Here is a 23620-nt window from a genome sequence, read left to right on the forward strand (position 1 = left end):
AAAAAAGATAGGAAAGGAGTTTGTGATTCTCAATCTCTTCGTTCAACCATTTAAGACTAATAAAAAGGGGGGAGCGAGGGGGAGTAGACATCAAATTGCAAACTTGTGAAACTGTGCGTCAGCAATGTTTAAAGCAGTTGTTATATTTAAATCTATCCCAAATGTTGTAATATATAGAGATTCCTCCAACAGTTTAGTTAAATAGGAACAGAAAGAAAGCGTTTCCAAAAGTAGATATGAATTTGCCTTAAAATGAAAAGTGCATAAGCACAACTACATCTGTATGCTCAAGAGGCTTACAAAAAAATTCAATTTTCATTGCCTGTATTAATAACAGGAGATTCCAAAAATGTAGCTGAAACAGTTTGTTGCTTTTTTCCTCATTGTTTGGATTAGCAAGACTTTTAATTGGATTTAGTGGATAAACTTGGCCCATCAAAATTTATTTGCAAGCTTTTTGTTTTTTTCTGTCTGGATAGAAACAATACATTGTAAGAACTGCCTGGCATGTATTTCTGTTAAAATTAACATTTTAATTAACATGTTAACATGTTAAAATTAACATTTAGATATGAAAGGGGAGGGGGGCTAAATTTAGTAGAGCTCTAGTTGCATAAGAAGTGCCAAACATACCTGCTTCTCCTTAGCAATACTGTTTTGAATTTAGCCATGATACATGAGATACATTATTAATTTGCTGTTATGTGATAAAGTTGCGAGTTCAGGTTGCACAGAGAAAATTTCTATAGAATGATACTTTATGATCAAGTACATTAATATTAGGCATTGTATTTGTTCCAGATAGCAACACATCTATGTATTACTAATTTATGTTTTTTAAGCAGGTGGAGGCCACTGGAATTGCTAGAATATCTGTTGAACAGTTTATATGATTTTAGATTACTGACATTGAAGTAGGATAGGATTAGGTAGGATTTACGGTGAGGGCAATTCTTAAAATGGTTTGGTTTGGGTTTTTTTTTTTTTAAATGCATGGAACAACATGCAGTGAAAATAGGTGACTAGGAAGAAATATGTGATAGGGACAAAGTGAATCATTACAAGATGGTGCTCCCATCTTCTGTATTTTATATACTGGTGTTTTAAGTGAGGTTTGATATTGTATATGTCCATTTAATTAATCTGTTAAAAATAGTGTAATCTGAGTATGAGACTGATCTTGCACACAGTTGGATGCGTAGCATTCTGAATTTATATTGTTAAATTCAGGTGGACACCCTAGAAACACTACATTTTGCTTCAACAGATCAATCTGAGGGATGAGAATCCAAGTTAATGTACCAAATAGCAGTGATTGTATTTTGAAAAAGTGAGCAAGCTATCTATGCTAGAAGTGGTTTTAAGGTTTTAAGTCCTAATACTAGACAACGTAGTAAACACAAGTATTAAGTTCACCAGAATGCAATATTACAAAGTATGATTTCATTGAAATAACCATATAAATAAGACTTAAAAGAAGTATCAGTACAGCTGTACATGTACTGAGAACTGTGTTACTCATTTTCCTTTCTAACCTTCAAATCATTATCTGAGCCAGCAAATTCAGCTTTGTAACACAGCAAGATTGGGTTTCTTTGCATTTGTGAATTCCTAGGTTTTATGCTGCAGTAGTGTGTCCAGCTGCCCAGTGCACTCCCTCCCCACCCCTTAATGAGGAGTGCTTAATTATTTCAACTTTATCAGTTTGGCATCTATTTTCATCATTTCAGATGCAGCTTATTTGTGAAGCTGGGGGTGGGGGGGAAATAAAAACAAAAGAATGCAAAACCGGAGTTGTGAACCCAGAATTTACTGTCTTCTGAAACAGTTTTCCTTGCCAGGTGTTGACACTCCTGGGCTTCTCTCTTCTGCTAGGCCTGTAGTAATTACAGGAAAATATATATCTTTTGGCTCTTTTGATGAATAGGAAAAGAAGATAAATGTATACAGACAGGGAGAAAGACTGTCACCACAGACTTCAGGAGGTTCAAGATGAGATAATTTCTCATGGTTTCAATTGTTAATCTAGATACAGCATTCTGCTGTACAAGAAAAAGCTCATATTGTTGCAAATATTTCTGTAGCACAATATATGAACATGCTGATGACAGTAAATAATCTTGTAAAATCCTTGCTCTTAGCCAAATAAGTATTACTTTTATAGACCAAAGAACTAAGAAGTAAAGCAAAGTGAGCAAACCAGTGGCAGCTCCCACACTGCAATTTAAGGTTGCTTTGCTCCTAATTCTTTTCCTGTTGTACCAGCAGGGCAAAATATTTGTAGTTCCAAGAAACATTAGATACAGCTGTAAATGTTTGGCGTGACAAAAATGTGGCTTATAGGTTGAAACTGGACATCTTGAAGACAAGGAATATGAAGACAGAGGCTCCTACAAAGTTTTTTGTTTAGTTACTTCCCTAAGCCTGCTCAAAAATTCTGTAGAAATTAGAGAAGACAGCCGAGTCCTTTTGGGTTGCATTCGTCTGCCCTTTTCCAGGAGGCTGCCCTTGCCCTTCATCACTTTCTCCACACTTTCAAATTCCAAAGCACATAGGTCCTACCTAATCTGCAGGCGTTCTGATATCATCCATTCTTATAATGAAATCTGTGGGAGGAGAAATAGTCCATGGCTGTATGAAAATCTTTCTACCACAATGCCTGTAAATAATAAGGCTGGATAAAATATCTTAAATTATCTTAATCTTACCATTTTGAAGTTTTGAGTGTAAGAATTTATTATAATGTATGCTTTTTCTATATTTTTTTGGTTGAAAATTATCATACTGGTTTCCTAAAGGGGAAGAACAAAACTTAAACTCAAAGATTTTCATGAAAAAGGTGTTTTATCCAATGCCAAAGGTGTCCCTAGGGACACAGAACTACTGTTCCAAGAAGTTTCTACTTTTGCTGTTAATCACATAGGTTTACCAGCTGTAGGGGAGGGGAACCAGAGTTAGACAACCTTATATATAGATTGCTGGTTTGGTCGTGGCCACCCCTCACCCCGCATCCCACCCCCGTCTTTTTTCCCCCCTGTGTTTCTTTTTAGATTGAGTGAGCCTCATTAGGGTATGACAGTGTATGTAATATGTACATTTTGCAAGCCACTTGTGTATATATTCCTCTTGAAACCTGTGTCAGTTCTAAACACCCATTTTTTCCTGACTGGATTCTTCTTTATGCCTCCACAAACATTCTCTTTTCCTCCAAGAGATATAAATGTTTATGTTACAGTATTTTTTATTATACGCTTATATACTATAAGTAAGCAAGCAAGTATCTTTAAATAGCAAGATAGATGTAAATGTAGTCTTTTGCACATTAAAGCACATTTCTTCCAAACACAGCAGCTATTGTAAATGTCTCTCTAGGTCAGTGTGCACTACTGGTATGTTTGCAGCTTCCTGTAAATAGAAAAAGTCTCCTTTAATAAAAAGGAATTTGTAGTGAACAGGCACTTCAGCTGTGCATTTTAAACCATTCATTTAACTATTAAAGTATAACATGCCACCAGCGTAGTAAAATGCAATACTTTAAAAGTTCTAATGTCAGGAAATGAGGTTTTAATGTAATTTTTATTCAATATAAAATATTGAAAATGTTATTTATCATATTCTTTAGTTTTGTTAATTCTGTAGATAAGCCAGTACTCTAGTTTTGCCAGGCTTACTGAAAAATATTACATACTATGGTTCTATGTAATACACCAAGATACAGTCATAAATTGGTTAATAAAATTGTAATGCCTTAATTCCTATTAACATAATTTTTCTTAAATCGATTCAGTGGAGAAGTACTAAACTGTAGAAATGCCACTCTGTTAAGCAATGTGCATAGTACAGTTATTCACAGTCACTATGAAAGAGAAGAAGACTAAAGCAGTCAGCACTATTTCTGGGTGTCATGAAACAAAAAGTGGCTTTATCCTATTGAAGCTGATCCCAAAGCACACTGCAGATCTTATGACCAGAGAATTAAGGTTAAGAAGTCTGTTCTTGTCAGCTTTAACTTGGGTCAAGGGTATTGTTGGTTAATGTGCTTGGGAGTTAAATATTAGCTCTTTATTTCACTTAGGCAAACTGGAAATACAGTTTATACTTAAATTCTTAGCAGTGTTTTTTCATATTTTTTTTTTTCTAGCATAGTAGCTAAAACCTCTGCATTTGTTTTGTTTTGTTCTTTGGGTTTTGTTTTCTTTTAAGGTCGCTTGAGTTATCCACATCCAGGGACTGACAATCTTCTGATGTTAAATGGTAAGTACTAATCTTATAACAGTTTCTAATTATCTCTAGCTTAGCTTAAATCTGACATGTTGGTATAAAATTATACTATTATATTCTGTTATTGAATTACTTGCCTCTAGTCTTCAACACTGATGGGACTGTTGCCATTTTTTAGAGGTGAATGGCAACAGCTAATCTTGCAACAGCTTTTCATTATATCTAGCTTATTTGAAATCTGAAATGCTCGTAATGATGCGCTATTCTTTTTTGTTCTCAAGTAAACCAGTGGCATGTTCTCCAAAGATCTGCTATAAATCTGTTATACAGAAACAGGAATTAGAAAAATGAGAAAGCTAGAAATGCATGGTTTTCTATCTTGTGTAAATAAAGGGTGAACTGGATACTTTCTATTACACCTGTGTGAAATAACATTTTATTTTTGTTGGGGGTTTTGGAACTGGCTTTGTCAAATATGTTTCTGACTGTGAAACATGCTGAAGTTGGAGTTCATGTTCACGTTCCTCTCCCAGTAGGTCAAACTCCATGAACATCTGCTACTCAGTGAAGGCATGAACTTTAGCCTTTGTTCAAGGCTAAAGAAGGAAGCAGAGCTTGGTAATCCATCTAAGTCAATAATAAATCAGGGGTTTCACACTGAAATGTTTTCTACATTAGGAAAAATTAGACCTATGACACAACTTCTCCAGATTGGAAAATGTGGAAGCTGTTGCACACAAAGCAACTATACTTTTGTCAGTGATTCGATGGTTCTAAATGTTAACCAGTAAAGACCTAAATATTAAAAAATATGGTTGGAATAGTTATTTCAGATTTGTAGTTCTGTGGAGCTTTTTTTTTTTTTTTTTAAACTTACCCTTCTGCACAGTCATTTACAGTTGTGCAAATGGATATAAAATTCCTAATTTCCCGTGTGTAACACTGAATAAATGTTTAAAATTTTAAGGAAATTCAGGTTTAGGTTCATACCCAGTAAAGGAAAATACTGCACAATGGACATCTGAAGAATTAGATCCTTTGGTACTGAATAGTTGTTCAAGATAACAGGGTATCTTGAAAAGGGAAAACAACCACTTAAATATTGAAATAAAATCACTGTTTAGCCCCCACAGGCCATAATCCTGATGCTTGTACATTGAATGTTGATGTGCTTGATGTTACAACAGTTAACTGTCTGTATTTAACAGCAAGAATAAGACCTCTTATGCACCGTGGTTTGTTGAGGTGGTGTATGTGCGATTGCCATAATCTGCTGTTAGATGGGAAGGTATTAAAAACTAAGTAATCTTACGAGGAACTGTGAAATATTTCAATGCAATCAGTGTAAGAAATTCTTACTGTTTTAATACTTAAAATGGTGAGCTTCTCCTTATAGTTTTGTACGCTAAAAGAGCATGTGGGAAGCATTGTTACTCTATGGAAAAAGGTTTTTGCTATTATCATGGACATTGGAAGCATCCATCTCAGTGGTATCAGTCTATCCTGAAAACCTTACCACAGAGCTAGAATATGCACTGAAGAGTATATTGTTTGTTATTATTACTAATAGTTTTTACTGTAGTTTGGGAGTTAGCACTTAATTTGACAGCTTTCCTGTTTAAAAGCTTCAATATTATTTCCAGCCTTCAGTAGGTGAAATAAACATAACAATTTACGTATCTAAAATACAGGTGCTGCAACACCTAATTTTTAGGTGTGCGCTTCAGAATTTAATGTGGAGCCTTAGATAACTAAGCTCTCTGCCATGTGCTTGAAGAGTCTGATGTACTCATCAGTGCAGTCCAGTGCAATCATGTACACTGTTCAGAGCTATTTCAAGTTGGAGTGTCTGAACTGCAGCTCCTCACAGCTCAAGAAGCTTTTGGGAAGCTCCAGCTGTTCAGACTCTGCACAACCTTTCTTTACTAGGATGAACTGAGGGACCAAATGTGTGGTAATCAGAATTATGGCTTGAACACTTGCTGATAAAGTTGTAGACCAGTTTTCTTCTCTGCTTAAGTGGATTCAAGCTAACGCCTCTGTATCCCTGTAACTGGTGCCTCAGAGGGAGGAGTAGTGAAGAGGAGAGCTGGTAATCCAGAGACTAATTTGTCCCTTCCTTTCTCTAGTAAATGTAGCAGTCACTACAAGGAGGAGCAGGAATACCAGACCTTTGTGAAAGAAAAGCACCAACATTTTTAAGGATCCTGGGCCCTTCTACGTGTGCACTAATACTTAAGACTAGATCATTAGCCTCACGGGATTTTAGTTAACTTGATTTTAATGGACCAGTTTCTCTGGGCCCCAGTAAGGTTCTGACATGAGCCAGGCTGGCATTCCTCAACCCTTTTAAGACTAAGCACTTCTAGATAAAACTTACTTTTAGCTAGTTCTTCCTCTTCTTAAATGATAGATCTTTTCCAGGTCATTTAAAGTGTACTTACTGAACTGTACCTAATATTAATATTTAGTTTTCATTATTTAAATTAATGAAATGAACCAAGAAAAGCTGATTTATGTGTTTAAATAAATTATATGTCTGATAATTATATATCTGTTTCAGCTTAAGCTGTGAAAAAGCAATGCATTTTTAATGACTGTTATCTCTCAAAAGTCAAAAAGGTATACTTTGGAATGGGTTTACCTGCGTACATCTTTAATTGCCAACGTAGAACCTTTCTGTAGCAAGTAACTACACAAAAGCCCAATTTGAGGTGTAGGCTGTTTTTTCCCCATTATAAGGCTCCCCCCCTTTTGTAGTTTTAATGCATTGCATTTTTTTAATGGCTATTGAAACATAATTCACCATTTGATTAATTTAACAAGGGAGTATAAGACTTTCCATCTGAAAGATATTATAGCTGATTATGCTTCTGAAAAAAAAGGTGTTTTGCTTCAAAGAGAAGTTATTAAACTTCCTGTACAGGAATTGCTAAATGAGTTTCTGTAGTCTGTTAGGCATGCCAAACTTAAATGATCATAACGATCTCTTTCAGCCTTAAAATCTATAAAGATGTGATTTCTAAACGAATCTTAATAGAACTTGGGCACCCAAATCCAATAGAATAAAATGGGAGTCGGGCACCTACCACTTTTAGTCTAGACCCTTGGGAATTTTTTGCCACAATTGTTTATGGGTTTCTTTTAAATGACAGGTATAAATGAAAAGGGCTTCAAGGCTTCATTACTTCACTGTCACTATTTGATCATTAAATCGGGAAGGCTAGTGACAGATAGTATTTTATCTTACCTTCTATCATAAATTGCATAGTTATCTTTAAATATAGAAAGCTTGCCTAGTAATTTTTCCTGTTGTATAACATAACATTTTTAATTCAGCTCAGTCTTTCAGCTGAGTTCTTCAAATATGTACATATTTGATCTCTGATACAGATTTCAAATATCTTTCTGAATATAGTAGAAATGATCCATTTACTATGTAGAAAGTTACATTTATATTGTCTTGATGTTAGATAAACATGCACAAAAAGTGTTTGTCTCATATTTTTATCTCTGAGATGATTTAAATTGCAGGAAGGGGGGTATTAATTTTTTTGACAGGTTTAAGCCTTATTAGTATGCAACTTCAGGGATACAGAAACAAGGTTTTAACTAAAGGGAGCATCTTTGTTGTATATACAGCACTATTAATGTTGGAAGGTTCCAATGTTATTGGAATGAATTTTTATTTGGCATCATTATACTTCTTGCATGTGTTGCATAATGCAAATTTCTAGACTAAAAGTATCTCTTTTGTACTTTATCACTCATCTGAAATCTTTCAGAGTGTTTGGCTAATTGAGATATCCAGCTTTATAGACTAAAAGATAGAAGAAGTATTTCTATATGACTTACTCTTTGAACGTTTGGGAAGGAAGGAAGAAGTTTAATCTCTCCTTTCTTTGTTCTTGTAAATCAAGTGTTTGCCTACGGTGTCTGGCCTGTCCCTGAGGGCTGTCTCCCCTGCCATTATTTATCTAAACATATGCCCTAATTATGTAGATGTATATATTCAATACATATATATTAAAAAACTGTATGTATATCTGAATCTACAGGTAAATATATAATGTGTATATTTATACAGACTGCATGCTCTATACAGAAGCATATGTGCTCTGAAAGGCATAAAACATGTATGTTATTTTAATAAATACAGAAATATTTGTAATTGAATCTAGTATCTTCAGAAAGAATCTCCTTTCTTACAATGTACTAAAAGTTTGATTCAGTGGAACTTTTCACAAGCAGTATCTGGCCTTTGAAAGAAAGTTTATAAATATATATATGTGTATGTATGGAATACAAAGAGATTAAAAAACTGAAGTTCTATGAAGATAGGATATGTTTGCTTAAACATTTTTAGTAACAGTTAAGACTTTGCACTTACTGTTATTAGAACTTACCTGTAATATAACCACTGTGGTCTTAAAAGTCTGGATAAAAATAGCAAAAAACCCTGAGTTTTGCAAAACCATGTATTTTGGTTTTTATGACCTGCTGGTTGTCTAAAAGTCGGATCATATTTTTCTAGATGCAAAGTGACAGAAAATCCTTGCCCAAATGAGTTTGCAATCTAAATGGACAAGACTGATAAATATCAGGGATGGGGGTTTGCTGTACAAGTAAAGTAAACAATGTGACAACATCAAGTACAGCCATTATCCCATTTTTTATGATTTCTTTGTTTTGCTGAAGCAAAGAATACACAGGTAACTTTTGTACATCATTGTCATTTCTATATATATAATACACTGCAGCAGCTACCCTTTTAAGCTGAATTGCATTGGGGGTTTTTTAGCATTTCAGTAATCCCTTTCTGTTTCTCCTTCAAATTACTTTTGTATATTTTTAAATGCACAAAGAAAAGCAGTTCAGGTGTTCTGTAATAAATTATTTTTATGTGTATCAGCTTGCCCTAACTATTAAAATACAAGAAAATAGCTGAGCCGGTTTGGTGGGCAGAAAAGAGCAGAAGTGGCAAAAGATAAGGAAAATTACTAAGGTTATGCCAAAAGATGCTTATTATTATGCATCTGTGTGTTACTTTTCTGAGAGAGAACACAGCACTGCAGTTACTGTTTGGGGTGTGGTGCACTTGACCTTTCCCTGGTTACTCTTGTTTTATTTCTGGAAGACAAAAAAAAAAAAAAGTCATACTGGGGTTAGACAACAGCTTAGTGACACTACTGGTAATGCTATGTGGAAGTCGCATGGGCCAAGAGTCAGAAAGGATTTGTACATGCTGCGACGCTGATGTAGAACTGTGTGCCTTGTGCCTGGCTTCAGGGGCAAACGAGTCTGAAGTTTGGCATTGGTCTCTGCATGCAACTGCAACGGCAACTAATGAGCAAGCTAATTGCACAGAAGACTGTTATGTTTTGGTTTGGGAAATCCGAATTTAGGTGTTCCTACTTGGTTAGACACCAAGGTCCGTTTCCAAAAGCAGGGTTTTCTGTTTTGGCTTACTAGCAGAAAGAGGATCTGAAAAACTTTAAGCCAAAGATTGTCCTCATCAATAGTTATTCTTTCAGATGAAAGCAAATAATTTTGAAAGGGATTTCAGTGGAAGTCGGATAGGAATATGATGACTGTTGTGTAAAAAATAAACAGTTTTAAGGGAGAAAAAACAAGGAGAGAGTTTTTCAGAATTCTGTAAGCAGTCCAATGAATTCCTAGTAGGAAGGGGTCAAGATAACAAAGGGGTAAAAAAAGCCATTGTACTTACTCAAAATTTTGAAAAACCGTGTGCAAATAGGAGATACCAGGGTGTAAGTATTTAATAATACAAGAACAGAACAGCAAAGGACATTAATGAATCACTGAATTTATGAGCCTGTGTCCCAGAACCACATTCACTTTTTAAGGGACATGTATGTGTGGAGTACTAACAAAATCAAAACAGTGATGCCAACAAACAGCAATCTTTGTTTATAACTGTTGCTGTAACATCATGGTTTATAGTGGTATTTTCTATTTGGATATTTAACTACAGTGCTGTAATGATGATAGTAATCTTTCTGAGATACAACGTCTGTGAAACAGGAACAGAAAATACTTTGTGGAAATGTAACTAAGAAATTACACACAGCTTAATAGTTTTTGTATTAGTAATCTGTCTATTTTTAGTTTCCTAGCTTTCAGGCAGAGAAGCAATCAGTATGGTCTTCTGAACTGTAGCTATAACCGTGATTTCCTTAAAAATCTTGCAAAACCCAGAAGTTAAGAAAATCTTGGATTTACTTGCAGTCTGTCAGAAATTGTTGCTTTGCCTTTGTGCAGTGTTTTTGATACAATGCTATTTCTTGTGACTTGTGCCCTGATTTTGTTTGCTACCACAAGGAGTCTTTTGTTTCAAACAAAACCTTGCGGTTAATTTTCTGCTAGGTCTTTTCATGAAAAAGGGAGGTCACGGCTTATAGCATTTGTATTGACACTGCAAAGGACTGTACAAACTGTTCCATGGACCAGGATGTTTCTGTGATTAATTTAACACTTGCTACGTGCTTTTTAAAGTAATCTTTTCCTTTTTACCATTTCATTACCCTGTGTGTTATTTAGACACTTGTGTAAGATATGGATCACATTTGTGAGGATGAATTACAATGATACTATAATTTATGCATCCCTAATTAACATGAAGTTAAGATCAAGTATAAAGACATGTTGAAATATGTTCTTTACAGCTGGTGCTAATGTCAAATTAGTGTAAAATAGTATGGTAAAGTGAGACTTTAGTTTAATGCATTTTCATCTACAATTATCAGTAGCAAGTACCGATGCAGATTTTTACTTACCGCTTACCCACATAGTTCTTTGTATCTTAAATATTTTAGCATGTGGGCATGATACAGTTATTTGACATTTTACAATTTGTCCTTTGTTTGCATGCAGCGAGGAGTTATGGGCGAAGACGAGGTAATTCACTTCTGTTTGTTACAGTACAATTAATTCTGATTGAGCTGTTACTGATCATTATGATTAATTAATCCAGATTGTTGATTGTAAACGCTTATCTGTATGTTGTCTTAGTTTGGGGAAGATGGAGGGGGTGAGGGAAGGAGGGATGCAGTCTGGATTGTTAGGAGCATTGATCTCTTTCAGGAGTTTGAATTACAAATCCTTTAATCAGTTAAAACACTGTAGTTCTAATCATAATTTAGCTCATGCTAGTGGCTACTGCTAGCAGTCGTTGCTTCCTTTAAAAATATACAGTTTGCTCATTGTTCTAACTCTCTTGCTTCTGTAGAAGTGGTAGTGTACAGAGTAAAAACTAAAAGCCTTCCATAAACTTAGCAAGAAATGTGATAGACAATTCTTAGTAAACAGATTTTTGTAGTATAAGCCAATATATGCTCACTGACCTTGGAAAAGCTATAGTGATGTAACTATAGGAGGATGTGACCTGCAGTTGTTATAAAGACCATGTAAATTGTGCATCAAAAACATCAAGGTCTTTGATAGCTTGCAGTATTCACAACATACACATAAGTTCATGCATGTCTTTCTTGATCTTGGTTCATAATTGATTGCTTGGTAGCCCTGATGTAAAGAGGAATGATGATCTAGACATGGCCAATGTATGTAACAGTACAATTGTGTTTTGACAGTTCCTGGCAGATTCTGCCTAAATCTTTGCATTGTCATAAACCAAAAAGAAACAAGTGTTTGAAAGGGCTTATCCTTTTAATTCACAGTCATTGGGAGAAATGTGGAAAGCCTAGCAAATTACATCTTTGCTATATTCATCTGAGAGATGTTTAGAAGTGAAGAGGAGGGAGAAGAAAATACTAGGAGTCACATAGAGCATGTTACTCTAAATGTGTTAATCCATTGTCTTCTGTGTCATTTTAGCTCTCTGAGGAGTTAACAGTGCTTTTGGCAAACCTTTACTCCATTGAAGTAAAACTGGTCTCTGTGGTATTACTTCAGAATATGTTCTGATGATTTAATTTGTACTGGGAAAACCACCTTAGATTCTTGTTGTTCTTAGATTTTTAACATTGGTCTGTGGGTGAAAAATCAGTTATTCTGAGGATTATTCTTTGATGATTTTTCCTCTGTATACTTGTGTATATTGTAAGTTGGAATTGTCTGAGTACTTTTAGAGAAACACAAAAACATCATTTTTGTGGTCTGAACTGACATCTCCCTTAAGTATAAATTGCATGTTGTTTTTTTTAAAAATGAGAATTAAAACCTGACCACGCCACGCATGCTTGAATGCTTTTGTGGCAATATTCTGATGCCAACAGGTTTATTAAAATTGGCATGGTTTTAAGTCATTTAAGTTTTTTTTCCTGCAGTATAGAGACTTGAAGAGGTAAAGAGCAAATCTGTGTGCTTTTTTATAAAGATAACCCAGCTAAATTAGTCATTTTAGATTTAAGATGTTAAGAATAGCTCACAATATATTCGTGAAAAATCCTTAAAATTTCCACTTTTGCCCCTTCCTACGAGTTCCTCCAATCTGAGTTTTATTTCTTCCTTTAGCCACTTTTTCCTTTCACTGGCACTACTATAACAGCTCCATCTTCATCATCATTCACATCAGTAATTTTTTATGTCCCCCTTTCTTGATAGTGTAACCAGATCTTCCCAATTCTTATATATATCTTTAAGATCTCATCATTCGTATTAGTCTTAATAACTGAAACTCACATCCACATTACTCAGCTGCGGTAGTCTTCATAGCATGATCTTGTTCCTCTTATGTCTAAATAGATGATTTACAAGAAGAATCTGCCTGGTCGCTTTTTCCAACTGTGTTACCTTACTGTTTCTCCCTTGTTTCCTCACTTTTCTGCCCACTGAGCACCAGCTACATGCTTCCATTTCTGAAGGCCACTCTACTGATGTGTTATCTAGCTGTTGAATGTATCTTTATGATGGCAAACAAGGATGCTGTCACTTGCTCCACACTAGTCATATTCTCAAATATGCATATCACCATTCGTAATGGCAAGGAGGAGCCTGCTGCAGTTTTGTGCATTTGCTGTACTCCTACTTAAGACATAAATGGGAAATGTCATCATAAAGGTGTTGTGGTTACAGTCTTTGTTAATTAGTACAGTCCTTTGGTCCTGCTTTTAATTTTGTGATCTTCATGACATTTTATTACGTTTGGTTGTTTTCCATCATCTTACTTGGTAGTTTTGTTGTACGATATTTTCATTATGGATTTAGGTACCAAATCAGGGTCATTAGACATCACCACAGCACAGTTCATTGCTCATGATGCTTGCTGTTCGTTCTCCAGCCTTGTCTTTAATCATTTGATTCTCAGGTGGTCTTCTGGAAGTGAATGGCTTGCATACTGTTATCACCCCTAGCTGATAAACACAATGTCTGCAGGTGTTCCCTGGTAGTGTTCCTCTGAGAGGGGACAGAAGTTAGAGACTGCAGTATGGCTTACAGCTAAGGTACTGCAGGCTCAGCTGTCAGGGACCTACTGCTCCTACGTACATATTTGTAGTGGGTAAATCTGGAAGAAGTTGGCTTTTGGAGGTGGAAAATTAACTTGCTTCCCAAAAGTGTGCTAGGTTGTCTTTTGGCTTTGTTTGCTTGCTTTTTTGGAAAACAGTTGAATTAAAATAGTTACTTAAGAAATGAGTGAGAGAAACGGGAAATTGCACTTCAGAAGAAACGGTGATGTGGGGTATTTATTTTGCCTCACAAAGCTGTTTCTTTTGGGACTATTTTCAGTTAAAATACTGACTTCGAATTTGAAACTGTAATTAATTTTTGCTAATCTAAAGCAGTGAAAGTGTGAATAAGTATATCCAGGCCTTCTGAGTGTCTTTGTTTTGGAGTTCTCTAAAATTTGTAAATATTAAATAGGGGGGAAATAACTGGGACAGAATTACCAGTTTTACCCCCACATGCTATCTATACATCTGCTTTGATCAGTTTGCATTTGCAAAGCCATCCTGTAAACTTTTGAGATTTTACATGTGCTTTTCAGGGTAATTATAGTCTTACTGTAGATTGCTACATGTTAGGAACCACCACAAGGCTTCCCGCCACAATGGGTGAATTTGAGAGCAAGAAGGGTAAATAAGCACTGTGACTCATTTTTCAAGTGTTACAATTTGCATATTTATTAAAATTCTCTTTTGCTTTCTTAGAAATTAAATCCATTCTTACATTATCAACTTCAGATACCTTTAAAAGAAATGAAAAAACATACCTGTTTGAAGCTTCTTACTGTGTACATGTTTTTTCTGTTTCCCTCTGTTCAATTAAAGTGTAAGAGTTTTAGACATGCACTAGTCATTCAGGTGATAGAAGTTACCAATTTAACTTGAAGCTAATGAAAGTCATTTAAGAAGCCCTTAATACGTTCTCTTCACAAATAAGACCCTTTATTTAAAAACAAATTACTACTTTCCTACTGGATGCAGCAGAGTAACTACAGTATAATGTAGTGTGAATTAGTATGCTTACAGTGATGTCGGCTTGCAATCTTTGAAATCTTAATACGTTTTTCATTTTCTTAGCTTTTCTTTAAACTAATGTGTACTTTTCTAATATCTTGATATTTTCATTTTTACTTTCCAAACTGATATTCCCCCATACCCCAATATTACGTAGCCATCTACTGCCACAAAATTATTTTAATGTGTAATATTATCTTTTATTTTTAAGGCCGTTCTTCCCTCTTCCCAATAGATGATGGTTTGCTGGACGATGGTCATAGTGATCAAGTTGGAGTCTTGAATTCACCTACCTGCTATTCAGCTCATCAGAATGGAGAAAGAATTGAGCGTTTTTCCCGGAAAGTGTTTGTTGGAGGTCTTCCACCAGATATTGATGAAGGTGAGCTGCCTGAAAACTAAGGAAACTGAGTTTGGAGGGAGGGAGAAGGATTTTGAAAAACGTAAATGAAGTCGTAGGAATAATCCACCCAGCAAAACAATGTTGTGTAAAAAGCTACAACTGCTGTATTTTTAATAAGAGTTGAGGGATATGTTGAGCTTAATAACATTTGATGTAATCCATCTCTTCCGGTTTTGAGATGGTTCAGTTGTCTCTGATTCTGCTTTTGCACATTGTAGAGTTGCATGTGATGCCTGGAATTTGTGCTCCTGCTTAGCTTGTGTATTCCTTTCAAATACATTTTAGCCTTCCATAGTGTCCGCTATCTGTGTCTGCTTTTTCTCTATTCACAGAAAACTTACATTCATACTTGAATTTTAGATTCTGTTTTACTGCTATCTGAAGATCTCAGAAGTGGTTTAGAAAGGTTAATATTATTCCTGTTCATAAATAGAGAAACTAGGGCAGAGGAAGGTCAAGTGGCAGAGCGCTCTGTGATGCATTGAACATAGAATGTGCCACAGAACCTTGGGATTGTTATGTGATGCGGTTGGAATAGCTTTGTACAATAGTGCTGATTTGAAGTAATTATTCTGTTTAGTATTGGGTTTCTCCTGCGCAGATAAATGTAAATTACATGCTAGCTTTGTAATGTAAACAGAAGTCCCCTTACGAAGTTCGTTGTAATCCTAGAGTAACTTGCAAACCAAATAACCTACTGTGGTTAATTAACCTTCAGACATGGAAAGACCATGTTTTAGTTTCATCTTCATTGTGATGCTCTCCTGCAATGTACTTAAGGGGTATATTTTGATATACTTCAACTTTTTTTGATGCTCTTTAGCTTCTAATTCAAATGTGCACTGTTGCCCTTAATACAAATATATTTTCCCTCTCCCCTGCCTGCTAACATGCTGACGGCAGGATGAGACTGAAAGGAATGGAGCATATTTGTGTCTGGTGAATTATTGCTCTTGTAGATTTTAGAGTGGTTTAATTTTTTCCTCATGGCCAAGGTTCTTACAGTCAGCGACAGGAAGGAAAGTAGCTGGGATAGAAAGACATCACAAAGTTGTGCATAGAGCATAGCAGATCTTGCAACAGCACTATTTATGGTTATGTTAGAACCACCTCTAAATAGGCAATTTTAAGTTTCTGTGCATGGTATCTGCTGGAAACTGCTAGCATGATAATAATGGTGGCATATATTATATGAGTACCTACCTACAAAGCTTTGAACTGTACATCACTAAGCAGAAAATTGTTTTGATTTTATTCAAAACTGATTCTGAATTTTAAGGAACCACACCAGATTTTACCACTGCCTATAGCTACCCATACGCTTCTGCAATGTTCCTGTTATTAAGCAATAAAAAACAAATGTAGACTTAAAATAATAAATATATTGCATAAGTATTAACGCTTTGGAAGATGTGTCTATTTAAGTTTTTTGTTTATGAAAGTTGGAAATTTTGTTCATTTTTTTTTTCCATGAAATGTTAGCCATTGCTAGAAACAAAGATCTTTGCTTGGTAGTACTTTTTCATTAAGTTGTGTCATTTATTTTAATTGCAACTATTGTACCTCTTTTAGATGAAATTACTGCTAGCTTCAGACGATTTGGGCCTTTGGTAGTAGACTGGCCTCACAAAGCAGAAAGCAAGTCCTATTTTCCACCAAAAGGTAAGAGAGTTGAAAGGTTTTGACCTGGCATGGAATGCAAATCTTATGCTGGGAAACTGTCTCATCATTTTCTAATGGGTATAATTTACAGTCCCCGTGAACAGTTGATTCTACAGTTTCAATGCAGGTTCAGACATGGTTCCTTTACATACCAAGTCTAAACCCTGAGAGTGTTGTTTCAGTATTGTGCCTGGTTCAGGGCAGGACTCCTGAAGGATCTTCCATATTCTGTTTTCCCATATATCAGATCAGTGTTACATAGTAATATGTGTCATTAATCCAAAGTTCTGTATTTTCAGTTATGTCTAGTTTCCAAAACTGAAATTTGGTCAAATGTTTAAGACTAAATCTTAGACAAAAATTTTCTAATAATCCAATTAATAAATCTAAATAAAAATTTAGATAGGAAGTTACAGGCAGGATTCTGAAGAATATATTTGGTTATCTCTTCAAGATAATGTTATGTTTATTTCAGTTTTGTAATGTGAACTTCCTCTTGAAGCACTAATCTTTTTTGATAAATTATTAAATACTGATTTTTAACTATTTCTAGTGTTGCTGTTAGACTAGATCTTTTTTTAATAACACTTACAAAATGTTGGAAAAGCCATTCAGTCGATTAAGTAATTCAATTATGTAGCATAGCTCCGTACATGTACAATAACATATTGGTGCATCTAAAATAAATGCAAAAACCTGATCTATATATGAAAGCAATGCAGAGATTACTCATTTTGTAGAGAATGCAGGAATTCCTTCCTTCCCTGGATGTGACAAATGTAGGTGTAGTGCCTTTATAAACTGATTGTGATTTATAAACTGATGTATTTATGTGATCATCTATGCTGGGGGAAAAAACAGGATTATTATCCTGGATGGGCCCTCTAAAGAGTGGGAAATGGAACTGAAAGTATTTGTATAGTATTTATTAACACTACATGGAAATTCTAAGACAGACAAAGAGATTTTGGCTTCTTTGATTGTCAGCATGATACACAAAGCTGCTGTCAAGTTAAATTTGATTATCCTAAGCAGTTTATCTCTCCATAAATTACCAAGAGAAATTATTGAAGAACTGTTTCAGGAAGATGCATCTTGCAGAGTCTGTGATGAATGTATAGAGGAAGATGTAATATATTCTTACCTGAAAGGAACAGATTCTGGCATTCATTTCCAAGGAGATAGTCCTGTCTCAGCATCCAAATGTCTTAAGGATGTGTTTCCAGACTTCCTCATTTGTTAAAGCTTTTTGATAATCAAATATTTATAATGAACACAAAAAAAAATACGTAAACAGAGCTTCTTAAAAGCAGGGAATACAAATAGAAGAACTCCATTCTGTTGATGTAATTAATGCAAGAAACACTTATGAACTGTTGATTTCCCATGATTAACTTATCCTTATTTGAAACTTCATAGCACTTACTGTTCTTCAATGTTAAAACTTCATTCTAATTTTCGGTTTAATACATTATTCAATATCATTTTGTAATGTAGCATAACACATTTACAATACAATGTAGGTTTCTCCTTGTAGATACTCTGGAAACAGAGCTCACCATTAACTGTTGAATATTACTGTGTTTATATCTGCTTTTTTCAGTGCAATAGATATGCCCTATGATTATTTTGTAGAAGAATTTCTTAAAAATTTGTCTTCAAGTATGACTTGCATAAGCCATGTATACATAAATTATGTCTGAAACTGCTAAAGGTAGGATAAATACTGAGAAGGCTTTGAGGTTGATCACTAAGTAGCAATTTAGAAATATATACTATATTAGCCCAAGGAGTTCATTAATTATTTTTCATCTTAATTTCCTAATTTGTTACTGTGCGTGGAGTCAATTCAGAACAAACATTTTTGTTTGTTCAGTCGCATTAGATATTTGACATAGTATTACTTTCCAAAGACTGCAGAATCATTCAGTTCTGAACTGATTTACATAAGTCTTCTCTGTGGTGAAGAGATACAGCCTGCTTGGGTTTTTTTCAGTCTTGTTCCATTTTCTAGGCTGTGGTTACTTCCAGGCTCTCTGCTTACAGAAAGTCCTGAGGGAAGGCCGAGTTCATAATAAGCATTTCCTTGCTTGAAGAAATGCAAAAAATGTCCTGATCCATCAAGGCTGGCTGCCTCCTGAGAAAAACCAACTGCTTGTTCTTAAATAATTACATTTTGTGTTGGTTCACCACAAAGGCCCAAAGAAAACAAGAATCTTAAAAACTTCACAAGGATCTTACAAGGAAACTGTTCTGAAGCAGAAAAAAAATATTATTCTGTGAGATCAAAGTACAAAGTCTGGAAGCGATCTGCCAGCTGTAATGGAGAATTCCTTCCTTTCTGACTTGCCACTGTTTGTCATAGCTCCTGTTACTACGTAGTTGGCAAATAAGTATTTATGGAACAATACACATGTCCAAAGCAAGTCGCTGAGTTGAGGACTCTGTATGATAACGAAACTCTCAAAGAAATGGTGCTATGAGGATATGCAAATCCAAAGAAGGCCTTTTAAAATATGCCCAGTTGTTTTGTGTGCTCTGTACTATTTATAGTCCGTATCAAACAGAGGATAATCTGATTTAAAGAGGACAGTATCTACAGCCTCTTCTAATCATCTGGGTGTTTCTCTTGCCTTCTGTCACAGCAGTAGTGCAGTAGCTTCATTTATTCAAGGTTCTTAACTGCTAATTTAGAACTGACTGATAAAATCAGGTTGAAAATGTTCTGTTTCTAGTTTAAGAAGCAAAACCCCAGATCCATACAAGTTCTGTTTAACATGTTACCAGCTTATATGATCACACTGGGTAGGATTGAACTCTGGATTCAGTCAAGTAACTGTAGGTGTCTTCATGTGTGATTAGTGTCTTAAGCTTCCTTTAATCAATGGGAATCTGGCCAATACAGTCAGTGGAGTATAGAGGGCTGTTCAGGTCACTGTAACATAACATAAGCACACTGAGCTTGATTCATTTACCCAAACTGAGGATATCTAAAAGATTCGCACAGGTCTCACGGATGTGGCGTGGTACTTATTGAAGCCCCACACCTTTCTGGAGCACCAGCTGAAGGTTAGGCAAACTCCTACAGAGGATAAATGGTGCTAGACACCTCCATGTCCCACTTGGTCAGCTGAGTAACCGTCCAGTCACCACTGACTACATTAACTGGATCTCTGTGCTACAGTAGAAGCTTAAACACAGTCACTGCAGAAATACAGAAACAGGTGTTTGGATGTCGAAGTGAATCCTCACTCAAAAGTGCCTGAGCTAACACCAACATTGCAATTGGATCAGCCTGCTTTTTTTCAGTTCAGGTGTATTTTGGAGTTAATTCTCCATCAATGATGACTGAACTGAACAAATGAAAGATTATGTTTTAAAGATTAAATTTAATTAACATGGTGATTAAATTTCTTTAAAGGGGAATAGATGAAATGTTGGTTGCCCTTCCCAAATATGAATTATTCCCATCATAAAATACAGATCTGTTGCCTGTATTAACCTGTAGTTTACACTGATTCTTTCTGATTTAAGCTGAGGTGTAGCATTCTGTGGGCAAGAACTGCACTGTACTGAGGCCATTTAGTCTCCTCTGGGGAGAGTCTGTCAGAACAGTACAGGAACCAGCCCTAAAACAAAATACAGCTGTACTGATTGGCATAGGCAGTGCTATGCTGGCTTGCACTGCTTTTTCCTGACTTCTTCTCTAAGCCACTAGCAATAGGAGTTAACTGGAGTTTGACAGGATTTAAGGACGCTCCCTGATTTCTACACAGAGAATGCATAGCAGAAGCAGCCTCCTTTCTGGTAAACTTCCATATTACTGTGAAATACAGACATTATACCTTGTTCAGAAAATCATGTTAGCTACTGTTGTGAATGCAGTCTAGAATGCTTTGCTTTTGATTTTATTTCTATATGTAATAAATAGAAAAACTGAAAAAGTTTAATTTGGTAATATAGCTAGGACCCTTCAAACTTACTTGATGGGCTTTCTGTTTACAGTGCTGACCCAATACATTAAAAAAGAAAAAAATATCTAATTTCTTGGTCTTGTTTCATTAAGACAGCTGTCAGCTGAGAGTAAGGATGACTATAACCAGTACAGTATCTTTATATACCAGCAAATGTAGTTCTAAAGCCAATTATCATCTCCAGAAATATTTGTTTATTACTTGATGTAATTTTCTGAGGACATGTATTATCAGAGTCACCCACACTGGTTGCCTTTGAAAATTGGAGTATTAGTAATAGTTCCAGTGTTACGCAGAGGAATTAGTCAAGTGATAAACACTAACAGCAGTTACCTAAACTTTGGCTCACACAGGAGGCATAAATTCTGGTAGAGGTGCACATGAACAGGAAATTTTTGTAAATCTGTGTTTCATCTAATATTTACCTTGTGAATATGCACAAAACGTTCAAGCTTTGTCTCTCGACATGTAATACCTGATCATGACCTGCTACTGTTGGTTGTACCTATGACCCAAAAGTATGAAGCAGCTTCCTTCAAAGAAAACTACTAGAGTAGCTTTATTTTTCTGTTGTAAACAGACTTGCGTTGCTGTTGGGTGTGAAGCTCTTAGAATTAAATGACTGATGTGGTACACCAAAAAACCAAGAAAATAGGGAGCTAAGCTGTTTTGTAGTACAGTAAAACACATCCTACACTTCACCTACATCCCCGCCGTGTTTCACTGTGACTTGTACTTTCTATCACACGTGATAATTAGTTCAGTACTAACCCAAAAAGACTAGCTGGGCTCTCGATCTTTTTCATGATACATGATTTACCACCACTGTACTAGCTTTGTAGATGTTAAACATCCACAGTAGTTCATGAGTTACGGATGTTGAGGTGAAAAATAATCCAATAAAAGCATATATTGAGAAAGCAGAAGGGGGCAAGAGTAAAGTTTGTGCCTAGCTACAGTAACAAGAAGAGCCCTGATTTATGATGTCTAAATGAAATACGTAAGATAAGAGTGTAGTTTGCCTTTGCAAGCACTTTCTCACTGATGAATATAAGCTGGTTGCCTATGTAACTGCTGTTCTTTGGAGAAGTCTGTGGCTAACGTGTAATTGATTTGTGCTAGGAGACGCACCCTGGTCCAGAGTAAGTGATGGAGATTGGTTTGTAAGCAGACTGTGCAAGTCAAACGTTCTTTGGAAGGGATTGTCTGTCTCTGTATATGGCTATAAAATGTGGGACCTGAGCGAATTATCTTCTGTAGCCCGTTTTCTTCACCAGGAGAACTAGTTATCTTCCTACAGGATAGACTTGGGGAGAAAACTAGAATGCATTGTAAATAAATCATCAAAGGACCAGAGGTGTGGAGCAAAACTACAGCCAGACCAAATTTTGCATGGGTAACACCTGGATTTTAAATTCCAAGATAAATACTGAAAGATATTCCCTTAAAACAGATTTTGAATCTAAATAATTACTGATGAAGCTTACATTAAACAGATTGTCACTAAAAAAAAATATTGTTCAGCAATGAAAAATGGACTTCACAAGGAAATGCTTCAGGCCAAGCCCAGAGATTCCCTGAGGCATATTTATTAAGAAGCTAAATTAAATTAACATAAAAATATAGAATCCATAAAACCTTGTCATGTATCCCTTGTAGAAAGATGTGATAGGACTATGGTATGAAGGGTAAGAAATGAGGTACAAGTTATTAGAAAGACCAGTATAGGCCTTAAATCTCACTTTTATTCCCATATACCTAAAATCAGTCATGTATTTGTTTCTCTAAACTTACATTCTTCTTAACACATTAGTTCTTTAATGCTTTTCAAGGTGTACCCTGCCATCTTTGCCTTGATGACATACACTGTCTGCCTGCAATAAGAAATCGCAGTGGTTAACTAGGTTCTCTCAGAAATACAGTATCATTTCCAAAGGCTTGGTAAGGCGGCCATGCTCCCTCTGGCCAAGCCCACTCTAGAGCAGCTGCTTCAGCATTTATTTTTCCATCCAAGTAATAAAACATAACTTTGTGTGACAATTCCACACTTGGTAGTAATCTCAGAAAGAAATGTGGATTTATAGTCCTTTTAAAGTTCGTTTTAGAATACAACACTAATTGTGCTATCGAGCACCTGTAAAGTAACAAATTTTGTATATGTCATTATACTGTAACTGCTAAAGTATTCCAATGTGAGGTTCTTTGTCTTTCTGGCTGTTTGTTTTTACTGTAGCATTAAATAAGCATTTTCATTCCTATTTTTGTAGTGTTTGGGAGGTTTGCTGGGTCACTTATGTAACAAAGTACTTTGATCTAATCTCTAGAATAGAGATTAGTCCTTTGTGCCAAGTCGGATTTTCATTGTATAATATCTGTTACTGCCAATGAATTATGTTCAGCCTAGACTCCCAATATATGATACATCAGACATACTTGCTTTTATTTGGTTATTAGTCTCTTTTGACACTTATTTTAAGGATAGAAGTTGTGTTGACCATGGCAAGGTAGTACATAATCAAAGATGATGACTAATAACAAAGAATTGGTTTGCCTTTCTTTTACTTTTAGAGTAAACACATTTTTATGGAAAAGTCGCTGGCAAAGATGATTAAGAAAAATAAAGATAAAGAGAAAAAATGTCAGTTGGTTTTGCTTTTTATTTCCAGGATATGCGTTCCTCCTGTTCCAAGAAGAGAGTTCTGTTCAGGCCCTGATTGATGCCTGCATTGAAGAGGATGGAAAGCTCTATCTATGTGTTTCCAGTCCTACTATTAAGGACAAGCCAGTAAGTAAACAGTAGATGGCCTGCAGGCTATAGCTGCCATCTGTCTAAAGCTGCATTTGAAACGATGACGATGAAAATAATCAAAAGCAAACTACCATTGGCAGAGCTCAACATCTGGAATAGTTGAATGATTTTAAAA

General features: G+C 35.5%; 1 protein-coding gene across 4 annotated transcripts in view; it reads left to right on the forward strand.

The window, feature by feature from the left end:
* The window catches only part of CPEB2 (cytoplasmic polyadenylation element binding protein 2), a 54791-nt gene that overhangs the window by 20185 nt on the left and 10986 nt on the right, over positions 1–23620 (forward strand). The window contains exons 4-8 of one of the 4 annotated variants that reach the window (XM_040594290.1): positions 4204–4254; positions 11116–11139; positions 14869–15039; positions 16633–16722; positions 23363–23481. In XM_040594290.1, coding sequence (XP_040450224.1) covers positions 4204–4254; positions 11116–11139; positions 14869–15039; positions 16633–16722; positions 23363–23481 — 455 coding nt within the window. The remainder of the gene's footprint in view (positions 1–4203; positions 4255–11115; positions 11140–14868; positions 15040–16632; positions 16723–23362; positions 23482–23620) is intronic. The other 3 variants (XM_040594309.1, XM_040594299.1, XM_040594317.1) reach the window with 3 other exon arrangements.

Source organism: Falco naumanni, chromosome 1 (assembly GCF_017639655.2).
Source record: "Falco naumanni isolate bFalNau1 chromosome 1, bFalNau1.pat, whole genome shotgun sequence".
In the NCBI taxonomy this organism is placed as follows: domain Eukaryota; kingdom Metazoa; phylum Chordata; class Aves; order Falconiformes; family Falconidae; genus Falco; species Falco naumanni.